General features: G+C 37.9%; 1 protein-coding gene across 7 annotated transcripts in view; it reads left to right on the top strand.

The window, feature by feature from the left end:
- Positions 1–12,940, top strand: part of HERC4 (HECT and RLD domain containing E3 ubiquitin protein ligase 4) — a 126,282-nt gene that overhangs the window by 49,548 nt on the left and 63,794 nt on the right. For all 7 annotated transcript variants that reach the window (XM_043927061.1, XM_043927060.1, XM_043927064.1 and 4 more), the window contains exon 7: positions 84–214. In XM_043927061.1, the coding sequence (XP_043782996.1) occupies positions 84–214 (131 nt within the window). The remainder of the gene's footprint in view (positions 1–83; positions 215–12,940) is intronic.

Raw genomic sequence — 12,940 nt, 5'->3', positions numbered from 1 at the left:
ATATTAAAGATTAACTTAATTTCCTGAAGATTATTTCCTTTTATCAGGCTTTCTAATCACAAAGGATTTTGTCTTCTTTTTAGGAAGGTGGAGTGTTTACTTTCGGAGCTGGAGGGTATGGTCAGTTGGGTCATAACTCTACCAGTCATGAAATAAACCCAAGGAAAGTTTTTGAACTTATGGGAAGCATTGTCACTCAGATTGCTTGTGGAAGGTAAGCGGTTATAGAGAAGAGTATTTTGATCTATAACCCAATTATTAAGGTTTTTTTTTTTTAACAATCCAGAGGTCTTTTAATTATTACTATTATTATACCACAAATTCATAGGGAATGACTTCCAGCAGCTCTGGCTCCTTTCCATTGGTTCTCACAAAGTGTGCTGCTTTGGTAGCATTTCAGATGAACTTGAGTACCTTTCTGTTTGGCTTCCTTTTCTTCCCCCTGATCATTTTTATTCACATGTTTCAGGAAACTGTCTTGGCTGTTAGGGTGCTTTTTGCTCGATGTATACATTAATTCTCTTGGCAAGAAGGATTTTGCCCTTGACTTGTTTGTTTATATTATGCCAGTAGCATGCAGGGTAACATTGTAGATTCTTCCACTTTTGCTGTGGTGACATCTGTGGGTCATTCCTTTTTGAACAGTGCTGTTCCATGTGACATTACACTTGAAGTTATAGTCTTTTTTTTTTTTTGCTTGTCCACCTTTTTCTTTAAAGAATGAACAAATTGACCAATTAATTACCTAAGACATAAGATTAATCAGTGGTGAAAGTTGAACTGGAATACTGATTTCCCCATCCCCAGTTCTTAGGAGTAAATAGGAGTCTGAGCTTTGTAATTGAGCTTCACCTTTGGTCCCCAGAGGCAAAATAGCCTTTGCTTGACTAACTTGGTTTTGACCACTTAGCTTAATTTTTTTTCCAGCTAGTATGTATCTCTATATAATATAATTTAGTTTTCCAACAGTTAGTTCAGATACACAGAATTATGCTGCAGGTAGCCTTTGGTGACTTCCTTTTCTTTCTTTTTTTAACATCATGTGTATGATTACCCGCCTATGTATAGCCATGGTTCTCCATCATTAGGTCTTACTGCTATGTTGTACTCAACTGCGTGCATCTATAATTATTTACTCAGTCTATTCCTGATGGACTCTTGGGTATTTCCATTTTTGGCAATTGCAAATAATTTTGCTTTGAACATTTATTATTTGATATACATAAACTTTAGTATTTCTAAAGTGTATGGTTAGAATGGAATTTCTGGGTCATTTGTTGTTGTTTAGTTACTAAGTCATGTCTGACTATTTGTGACCCTGTGGACTGTAACTTGCCAGGCTCCTCAGTCCATGGAATTTCCCAGGCAGGAATACTGGAGTGAGTTGCCATTTCCTTCTCTTGGGGATGTTTCTGACCCAGGGTTTCAACCTGTCTCCTGCATTAGCAGCCAGATTCTTTACTGCTGAGCCACCAGGGCTTCCCAGAGTCATAGAGTATACTTGAACTTTACAGGTTAATGTTATCCTTTTTACCAGAATGGTTACCTTCCCATCACTATCAATTTGGTATTCTTAAACTTCAAAATTTTTGCTAGTCTCTTGGATATATAGTGACCTTAATCATGATTTTAATTTGTATCTCCATGGTTTTGTTAGGGATTGCTTTGAATCTGTAGATCACTTTCAGAAGTAATGACATCTTAATAATAATAAGTCTTTTAATCCATGAATGTGGGATCTTTCCATTTATTTAAGTTCTTTCAGCAATATTTTTTAGTTTTCATTGTATGTCTTTTTGCTGATTTTCCTACATTACTTTCTTTTGTGTTTATTTTTTGCAGTGAAAAGTTTTACTTTCTTATTTCCTTTTCTGTATATTCTGTAGCTATTTTTTTGTGGTTACCATGGGGATTACATTTAATATCCTAAAGTTACACACTAACTCAAATTTATACAAAGTCAATTTCAATAACACACTCTGTTCCTAGATGGCTCTGTCCCCACTCGGTTTCAGTTACTGGTGTCACAAGATAACTTTTATATACATTATGTGTCCAAAAAAATTAATAATTTTATGCATTAGTCTCTAGAATTCTGTAGAAAACAAAATTTGGAGGAAAAAGCCCAAAGTTAGAATAGTACTAGCTTTTATAATCACCCATATATTTACTTGTGAAAGTTCCTCAGTCGTGTCTGACTGTTTGTGACCATGTGTACTATATATAGTTCATGGAATTCTCTATGCCAGAATACTAGAGTGGGTAGTCTTTCCCTTCTCCAGGGGATCTTCCCAACCGAGGGATTGAACCCAGGTCTCCCGCATTGCAGGTGGATTCTTCACCAGCTGAGCCACAAGGGAAGCCCAAGAATACTGGAGTGGTTAGTCTATCTTTTCTCCAGTGGATCTTCCCAACCCAGGAATCAACCGGGGTCTCCTGCATTGCAGGTGGATTCTTTACCAGCTGAGCTCTCAGGGAAGCCCCATATTTACCTTTACTGAGATCATTATTTTTATAATACAGCTTTGAGTAACTATCTGGCGTTCTTTCATTTCAACTGTAGGATTTCTTTTAGTATTTCTTAAAGGACAAGTTTGGTGCTAACAAACTCCTTCAGCTTTTATCTATAAATGTCTTGATTTCTCTCTCATTTTTGAAGGGGAGTTTTGGTGGTGGTTTAGTTGCTAAGTCGTGTCCGACTCTTGCAACCCATGGACTGTAGCCTGACAGGCTCCTCTGTCCATGGGATTCTCCAGGCAAGAATACTAGAGTGGGTTGTCATTTCTTTCTCCAGGGAACCTTCCCAACCCAGGAATTGAACCTGAGTCTCCTCCATTGCAGGCAGATTCTTTACTGACTGAGCTATGAGGGAGTGTCAGATTCATGGTTGATAGATTTTTCTTTCTGTAGTTTGAATATATAAGACTACTGCTTTCAGATCTGCAAAGTCTCTGCTAAGAAATCTGCTGATACTCCTATTGAGGATTCCTTGTATGTGACAAGTCACTTCTCTCTTGCTTCTTTCAAGTTTCTCTCTTGGTCTTTCAACAATTTGATTGTAATTTGTCTCAGTATGGGTCTCTTTCAGTTCATCCTACTTGGAGTTTCTTGGATATTTGTGTTTTTCATCAAATTTGGGAACTTTTTGGTTATTACTTCTTCAAATGATCTCTCTATCTCTTTTTACCTTCTGGAACTCCTACAGTGCCTTTTTGGTCCACTTCATGATGTTTCATAGGTTCCTTAGGTTTTGTTTCCTTTTCTCCATTTTTTTCCCCCTTGAGACTTAGTAATTTCAGTTATCTTCAAGTTCCCTTATTCATTTTTCTTTCTGCTCAAATCTGCCTTTGAATTCCTCTACTGAACTTTTAATTTTGGTTATTGTATTTTTCATCTCCATAATTTACTTTTGGTTTGTTTTCAGGCTTTCTGTTTTTTTATTGGTATTTTCATTCTCTTCATATACTGTTTTCTTGACTATTTTCATGTCTTTCTTTAGTTATTTGAGTATCTTTAGGAAAATTGTTTTAGTCTATCAAGGTTCATCATCTGGTTGTTTCATTTTTCTAAAGTAGACTTTTTTTTTTACAGCATTTTTAGGTTCACAAGAAAATTAATTTGTATATTTGTTTTAGTTGATGAACCTGCTGTTGACAAAAATAATCATTAAGCAGTCCATAATAGGAAAAAAGAAACGAGTTTTATTTAAGCCAAAGTGAGGACAGTTAGCCTGGAAGACAGATTCTCAGATAACTGAGGAACTGCTCCAGAAAAGCATGCTTTTCAACACAGTTTTATATCTTGTCAGAACAAAGATCCATCAAACAAGTCATGAATAGATTTCCTTCGAGATTTCTAAAAAAGAGATGAGCATGTACACAGCAAGTCCCTGTGGCCTTGACACCTGGGAAGAGAGTCTTTTATCAACGAAGGAATGCCAGGTTTGGCATCCCAGGAAGGGAGCAGGGATTTAATCTTTATTCTTTCCATGGACATTGTTTATTTCTGGTCATTGTGTCCTTTAATAATTAGAGCAGGTGTAGAATGTATGTTTGATAGGCCACAAAGCAGCTGGTTTAATTAGCGTTGAATTTGTGTTATCTTAGGTGTGAGCCCGAATGACTTCCCATATCTCAGTATGGGAAAATCTCTTTTTGTCACTACATTGACAGTTTATTGCAGGTATACATATTGCACACTAGGGTTTATTCTGTTGGTTTGGAAAATGTATATTGATGTGCATCCACTCTTGTAGTATTATATATTTTCACTTTCCTAAAAATACTTTATGCTCCTCTTATTCATCCCCCTCACACCCTAACTCTTAGCAATCACTGACTTTTACTTTCATAGTTTTGCCTTTTCCAGAATATCACAGTTGGAATCACATACTTTGTAGCTTTCTCTGATTGTCTTCTTTCACTTAGTAATGTGTGTTTATGGTTCCTCTGTCTTTTTTCATAACTTGGTTGATGATTTTTTTTTTTAATGCTAAATAATGTTCCACTGTCTAGATACAAGTTTGTTTATCCATTTACCTACTGAAGGAAATTTTGATTGCTTCTAAGGTTTGGCAGTTACAAATAAAGCTGTTATGAGCATCTGTGTTTAAGTTTTTTATAGACACAGGTTTTTTAACTACTTTGGATAAATAATGAAGAGCACTTTTGCTGGATCATATTGTAATAGTTTAGCTTTGTAAGAAACTATCAAACTGCCTTCCAAAGTAGCTGTATCATTTTGCATTCCCATGTTGGTTTTTTTCTTTGATTGGGCAATGCTTTTGTAATTTTTAATATTCTCAGATTTTGTTTTTCTTTTTGAAAACTGGACCTTTGAACCTAAAATGTGGTAACTCTGGAAAAAAGGTTCTCCTTCTATAGGGTTTGCTGATTTTTGTTTTGTTTTGTTTTTTCATTTATTTTTATTAGTTGGAGGCTAATTACTTTACAATATTGTAGTGGTTTTTGCCATACATTGACATGAATCAGCCATGGATTTACATGTGTTCCCCATCCCGATCCCCCCTCCCGCCTCCCTCCCCATCCCATCCCTCTGGGTCTTCCCAGTGCACCAGCCCCGAGCACTTGTCTCGTGCATCCAACCTGGGCTGCTGATCTGTTTCACCCTTGATAGTATACTTGTTTCAGTGCTACTCTCTCAGAATATCCCACCCTTGCCTTCTCCCACAGAGTCCAAAAGTCTGTTCTGTACATCTGTGTCTCTTTTTCTGTTTTGCATGTAGGGTTATCACTACCATCTTTTAAAATTCCATATATATGCGTTAGTATACTGTATTGGTGTTTATCTTCTGGCTTACTTCACTCTGTATAATGGGCTCCAGTTTCATCCATCTCATTAGAACTGATTCAAATGAATTCTTTTTAATGGCTGAGTAATATTCCATTGTGTATATGTACCACAGCTTCCTTATCCATTTGTCTGCTGATGGGTATCTAGGTTCCTTCCATGTCCTGGCAATTATAAACAGTGCTGCGATGAGCATTGGGGTGCACGTTTTGTTTTGATTGTTACAGATTGTCTCTGTGCCAAGGATCAGACTGAACTGTAAGCCTAAGGTCTTCTCAGCTCTCTTTTGAGACTGTACCTTTTCCTGGGCATACAGAATGACTTTCTAAATTCCCCTCTATGTGCAGTTACATTTGAATGTCCTAGATCTTAAACAACTGACTTCTAAAAGGGGCAAAAGAAATAAAAGGCAGAAAATAGAAGAAGATAAAATTAAAAAAAAAAAACAAAAAAACAGCACACACACCAGCCCTTTCAGTCCTGAAAGTCTCTTTAGCTGGAGGAGAATAGGCTTGTGACAGTGGTCAGAAGGGTTACAGAAGAGATTTATCCTCCTTTTGTGTCTGTTCTTCTGTAATCAAAAGCAGCAATTGGTGATCAGAGGACTGATCTCATATAGAAGGACAGAATCTGTATAGCCTGCTCTGACTTCCACAAGCTGTGTCCAGGATACTCCTGGATCATTGGATAACTGCCTGTCAGACGGTTGAGGGTGAAGGGGTAGGTGGCTAATACTGTGCAGAGTGCTGAAATTAATCAAAATTAATTGCAGTTTACCACCCAAGCCTTCCTTTGGAAATTGCAAAAGGCAGCAGGAGTAAAGGAAAGATATATCTGTCTGAATGCAGAGTTCCAAAGAGTAACAAGGAGAGATAAGAAAGCCTTCCTAAGTGAATGCAAAGAAACAGGGGAAAAAAATAGCATGGGAAAGACTAGAGATCTCTTCAAGAAAATTAGAGATACCAAGGGAACATTTCATGCAAAGATCGATACAATTAAGACAGAAACGGTATAGACCTAACAGAAGCAGAATATTAAGAAGGGGTGGCAAGAGTACCCAGAAGAACCATACAAGAAAGATCTTAATGACCCAGATAACCACGATGGTGTTATCACTCACCTCAAGCCAGATATCCTGGAGTGCAAAATCAAATGGGCCTTAGGAAGCATCACTATGAACAAAGCTAGTGGAGGTGATGGAATTCCAGCTGAGCAATTTCAAATCCTGAAAGATGACGCTGTGAAAGTGCTGCACTTAGTACACTAACAAATCTGGAAAGCTCAGCAGTGGCCACAGAACTGGAAAAGGTCATTCCAGTCCCAAAGAAAGACAGTGCCAAAGAATGTTCAGACGACTGCACAATTGCACTCATCTCACACACTAGCCAAGTAATGCTCAAAATTCTCCAAGGTAGGCTTCAGCAGTACATGAACCAAGGACTTCCAGATGTTCAAGCTGGATTTAAGAAAAGTAGAGGAACCAGATCAAATTGCCAACATTCGCTGGATCATAGAAAAAGCAAGAACATTCCAGAAAAACATGTACTTCTGCTATATTGACTATACCAAAGCCTTTGTGTGGATCACAACAAACTGGAAAATTCTTCAAAAGACGGGAATACCAGACCACCTGACCTGCCTCCTGAGAAACCTGTGTGCAGGTCAAGAAGCAATAGTTAGAACTGGACGTGGAACAAACAGATGGGTTCAAAATTGGGAAAGGAGTACGACAAGGCTGTATATTGTCACGCTGCTTATTTAACTTATATGCAGAGTACATCATGCAAAATGCTGGACTGGATAAAGCACAAGCTGGAATCAAGATTGCTGGGAGAAATACCAATAACCTCAGATATGCAGGTGATACTACCCTTATGGCAGAAGGTGAAGGAGAACTAAAGAGCCTCTTGATCAAAGTGAAAGAGAGTGAAAAAGCTGACTTAAAACTCAACATTCAGAAAACTAAGATCATGGCATCTGGTCCCATCACTTCATGGCAAATAGATAGGGAAACAATGGAAACAGTGAGAGACTTTATTTTCTTGGGCTCCAAAATTACTGTGGATGGTGACTGAAGCCATGAAGTTAAAAGACACTTGCTCCTTGGAAGAAAAGCTATGACAAAGCTAGACAGCATATTAAAAAGCAGAGACATTACTTTACTGACAAATGTTCGTCTAATCAAAGCTATGGATTTTCCAGTGGTCATGTATGGATGAGGAAAAATGGTCACGTATGCACCATAAAAAAAACTGAGCACTGAAGAATTGATGCTTTTAAACTGTGGTGTTGGACAAGACTCTTGAGAATCCCTTGGGCAGCAACAAGATCAAACCAATCAATCGTAAAGGAAAACAGTCCTGAAGATTCATTGGACAGATGCCTATTCATTGGACTAATGCTAAAGCTGAAGCTCCAGTACTTTGGCTGTGTGATGCGAAAAACTGTCTCAGTGGAAAAGACCCTGATTGAAGTCGGGAGGAGAAGGGGATGACAGAGGATGAGATGGTTAAATGGCGTCACCAACTCGATGGACATGAGTTTGAGCAAGGTCCTGGAGTTGGTGATGGACGGGAAGCCTGGCATGCTGCAGTCCCTGGGCTCGCAAAGAGTCTGACACTATTGAACGACTGAACTGGACTGAATTCCCTATACCCATTTGGAAATTTGGAAACTTTTTAAATTGTTACTCTAGAAATAGCATTACTCTTTAATTTATATTAATACTTTCCCAGGAGTTGTAAAGCCTCCATTTACCTTTCCTAATTTTCATTCTATATAATTAAACCCCAGAAAAACATTGCTTCATATAGTCAGTGCACATTTAGAAATGGCTGTACATCCATTTACTACATTCTTTTCTCTTTAATTTTTATAATAATTTGTATCATTTTCCATTTGTCAACCACTGTCTGGAATTTCCTTTATGTAGATTTGCAGGTGGCAGATTCTTTGCATATTTAAAAATGCTTGTATTGCACCTTCATTCATGAATGATTTTGTTGGTTATAGTATTGTAGCTTGACGTTTGCTTTCAGCACTTTTAAGATAACCTTCCCCTGTCTTTTGGCTTCAGATTTGAGAATTCAGCTGTTGGTATGTTGCTCCTTTGAAGACAATTTGTCTCTTTTCTCTTTGTTAAGGAATGAATTTCCTCATTTTCTTACTGGGCTTCTTGAATCTGGAGTAATATCTTTGATCAGTTATGGGAAATTCTAATCTCATCTCTTTAGATACAGTTTTTCCTTTCCTCATAGGACTCTGGATGTATATTTGTAAAAATAATTTTATTTATTTGTTTATGGCTGTACTGGGTCTTTGTTGCTGCATGGGCTTTTCTGCAAATGAGGCCTACCCCCTAGTTGCAGTGTGTGGGCTTCTCATTGTGGTGGCTTCTCTCATTGCAGAGCATGGGCTCTGGGGCTTGAGGGTTTCAGTATTTGCAGCATGTGGGCTCAGTAGTTGTGGCTTCTGGGCTCTAGAGCACAGGCTTAATAGTTGTGGTGCATGGTTTTAGTTACTGTACCACATGTAGGATCTTCCCAGATCAGGGACTGAACCCGTGTCTCCTATATTAGCAGGCAGATTCTCCACCCCTGAGCCACCAGGGAAGCCCCTGATTGGATGTGTATTAAATCGTCTCACTCCACCTTATAGTTTCTCTCTTAACTTTCCACATTTTTGCCTCTTGATTATTTTTTATGATTATTTGATTATTTTTACGATTTATGCTTCAGTTCACTAAATCCCGTATCTATTTTTTGTTAAACCTCTAAGATCTCGAATGTGAATATTGTGATTTTTCAGTCTTAATGTTTCATACTCTTTTTAAAAATCTGAAAGTTTTTTTTAAATTTAATATTTCTAGCTATTGGTCAGTTTTCAGCCTTGGCCTTTACTTCTTTGGACATTAAGCAACTATTAAACATAATTATTCTAGGTTCTTGTGTTTGAAAATTTGAATATCTGAAATCTTTAGCAGACTGTTTCTCTTGTTCTTCCTGCTGGGTCAGGTTTAGTGAACCCTGTTCCTTTGCTCAGTTTTGTTTAACTGTGTATTTGAAAAATGATTTATGGGAATAATTTGACAAAGCCTTCATCAGGATCTATTGTAAAAGATGAATAAAAGCTCAACATATAAATGGGCAGAAATGTTTACTATTGTAATGTTTATTAGACTGTTGAAGTTATACATGAATATATATTCACTAATGTGTAGAGAGTTCAACTTTTCTTGTTCAACTTCATACATAATTTATTAAAAGATTATAAATATTTTTAGGTAATTTTTTTCTGATGAAATATTTAATCAGTCTCCTTTGAAATATCACAGATTATTTATTGTTAATCCAGTTTTGTAATTCTTCATAGTTAAGATGAGCATGATTTGAACAGTTACTGTTAGCTCTGTAAACTTAGTTCTTTCCCATAATTTCATTTATTTAACTGTTGGATTGGGGGAGGAATTTCAGTTACATATTGATAGAAATGTAAGAACTTATCTACAGAGGGAATGTCAGTTGATATCTTCACTGGTTTGATTTGCAGGTAGTTGGTATTACAAGAACTATGTATTATTTCCTTAACAAATAATTGTCAGGAACTTCTTGAAGGAAGCAGCCAAGGGATACCAGAAATATGATCTCATCAAGAGATATTATCTAAAAGGAAAGGGTTCAAATTCCAGTAGTACAGTATCGTACTGTTTTTGAACTATTACAACAAATATAGGACTTGAGATAGTTATGTTTGTTCAGTGGGTCTAACTCTATGCTGTAATCCTTCGGAGAGTTTTTAGTAATATGCTGTTGCCTAGGCTCACTCCTAGGCAATTCCAAAATGTGGCCAGGATTAAGAACCACACCTTTAGTAGACCAGTGTGTGGAGGAATTTAATGAACTAGTATTGAACAGTAATTTTCAAATTATTGATATGTTCCTTTAAAATATCACAGTACTACTTCCTGAAGGAGGCAAACTGGGCAACGTTAAGCCCTTCTTCAGCCACAGCAGTTTGTTTCATATGCTTGTTGTTGTTCAGTCGCTCAGTGGTGTCCGACTCTTTGCAACTGCATGGACTGCGACATGCCAGACAGGCTTCCCTGTCCTTCGCTATCTCCCAGAGTTTGCTCAGACTCATATCCATTGAGTTGATGATGCCATCCAACCATCTCATCCTCTGTCGCCCCCTTCTCCTCCTGCCATCAATCTTTCCCAGCATCAGGGTCTTTTCCAGTGAGTCGTCTCTGCATCAGTTTAGTTCAGTTCAGTTGCTCAGTCATGTCCGACTCTTTGTGATCCCATGGAGTGCAGCACACCAGGCTTCCCTGTCCATCACCAACTCCCAGGGCTTGCTCAAACTCATGTCCATCTAGTTGGTAATGCCACCCAACCATCTCATCCTCTTTTGTCCCCTTCTCCTCCCGCTTTCAGTCTTTTCTAGCATCAGGGTCTTTTCAAATGAGTCAGTTCTTTGCATCACGTGGCTGAAGTATTGGAGTTTCAGCTTCAGCATCAGTCCTTCCAATGAATATTCAGGGTTGATTTCCTTTAGGGTTGACTGGTTTGATCTCCTTGCTGTCCAAGGGACTCTAAAGAGTCTTCTCCAGCACCACAGTTCAAAAGCATCAATTCTTCCGCGTTCAGCCTTCTTTATGGTCCAGGTTTCACATGCGTACATGACTACAGAAAAAACCATAGCTTTGACTGTGCAGATTTGTCAGCAAAGTGATGTCTTTTCAAGGAGCTCTCTGTGTTTGTCATAGTCTTTCTACGAGTTCATTTATAGTTTATTTTGTTACATGTGTATCCTTGATTTAAAAAATTTTTATTAACTTTAGCTCATCTGGTTCTGAGATGAGATGGTTGTTAGATTCTCCTTAGTTTTTTAGTTATATGACAGGCTAGATAACTTGAAAACTGTGGAATCAAAAGGTCCTTTTAAGTAAATATCATAGATTAGTTCACAAGGAAGTAAAGAGAATTCCACTGGGCAAAAACAAGGAAATCTGAAAATAATACCTGTTAGTTTGAACTGACTCTGGAGCTACTCTGAAAAAATTTGCCAATCTGGGTAATGTATTAATTAGCTTATTTTGCTTGACAAACCACCCCCAAGTTACTGACATAATTACCTATTTAACTAGTAATTCTGTGGCTTAGTGATTTGAGCTGGGCTTCGTTGGGCAGTTCTCATCTTAGTTGAACTCAGTTGATCAGTTAATGATCTGGATAGGGGCTGGGTAGTCTGTGGGGTCTTTAGCTGGGTCAGCTTATCTCTGCTCCAGATTGTATATTATCCTTCAAGCTAACCTTAAGTTATGCTCATAATAGTATAACAGGGTTCCAAAAGAGAGGTAAAGAATGCAAAGCCACCTGTTAGGCTTAGGGTCACCTCATGCACTGTCATTTCTGCTTCATTCTGTTCAAAGCAAGCCATAGGCCAGAGACCAGTTTTAAGACATGGAGAAATAGATTCCTCATCTTGATGGGAACCCCTACAAAAGTCATATTGTAAGGGTAATGGGTATAGGGAACGGAATAACTTTGGCACTTTTTATAAGCAATATACCACAGATGGCAAGGGAATTTGGAATAGGAGGTAGGACCGAAGAAGTGGTAGAGGCAGTAGTGAGGCCTGTGAAACCGTCTCCTCCCAGTAAAGCCACCTCATGGGAAGAGTCCACAGTGAAGTATTCTCTTGCTAGTTTAAGGAGACTTTTCTGGCCTTGGCTTAGTTTCTTGTTTGGATCTTCCCTCAGAATTGTTAACCACAAGACTGTCCTAAAGTAGGCTTGGGACTTACCAGAATAGTCCTGAATTGATGTATATGTGTTATGTTTCACAATGTATTAAGGGTTTTAAATGAAGTAACTGTCTGCATGATTTGAAAAGAAGAACTAGAAATGGGTAAAACATAGTCATTAAATTTTTAAATTCAGTGGATAGTGGAAACAGCAGGTTGGACATACTGCTAAAGAGAAAAGTAATAATATGAAAAACAGATATAGGGAAATTAGTCACAAGGGATATGGATATTTAGGAGACGTTAAAAGACTGTTAGAGAGTTGGGAAGATAAAACATTTGTCTAATATTATCAAGAAGAGCATTGAATACATGGGAGAGGGACAGTATTTACAGAAATAACATAAGAATTTGCCAGACTTGATTGAATCCATGAAACTGAGGAATACAACACCTGAGCTGGATGATCACCTTTAGCCTATTCCTAAATATATAGTGATGAAGCATCAGAGGGAGTCGGACAGATTCAGGATTAGTGGGTTTTCGCTAGCTTCAGTTTTGTAGTTTCTTAGGTTTGTAATTTGTTTGCTTCCACTCTGGTACCTTTAGAGAAATCTGAGTGTGTATACATAAGAATCAGTTTCTTTTGAAGAAAGGAAACATTGTCTTACCATACATGTTTATATATACCAGTCTTCTGCCTAGTTCACTAAAGCTTTTGAGTGATACCCACATGGTGTAGGCCCTTACAGACTACAGCTTTAAGCTAGAACCTGATCGAGAAGGTGATTGGGTGATCTCCTTGGACAGCAGTTAGATGCTGCCTCTAGTGCTGAATCATATAGTGTAAGAGATATCAGTATAGAGCTGGGCCTTTTTAAATTTG

This window comes from Cervus elaphus, chromosome 15, assembly GCF_910594005.1.
Source record: "Cervus elaphus chromosome 15, mCerEla1.1, whole genome shotgun sequence".
NCBI classification, from domain to species: Eukaryota; Metazoa; Chordata; class Mammalia; order Artiodactyla; family Cervidae; genus Cervus; species Cervus elaphus.
Note: the sequence above shows the minus strand (reverse complement) of the source record. Positions and strands in the feature narration are given on the sequence as shown.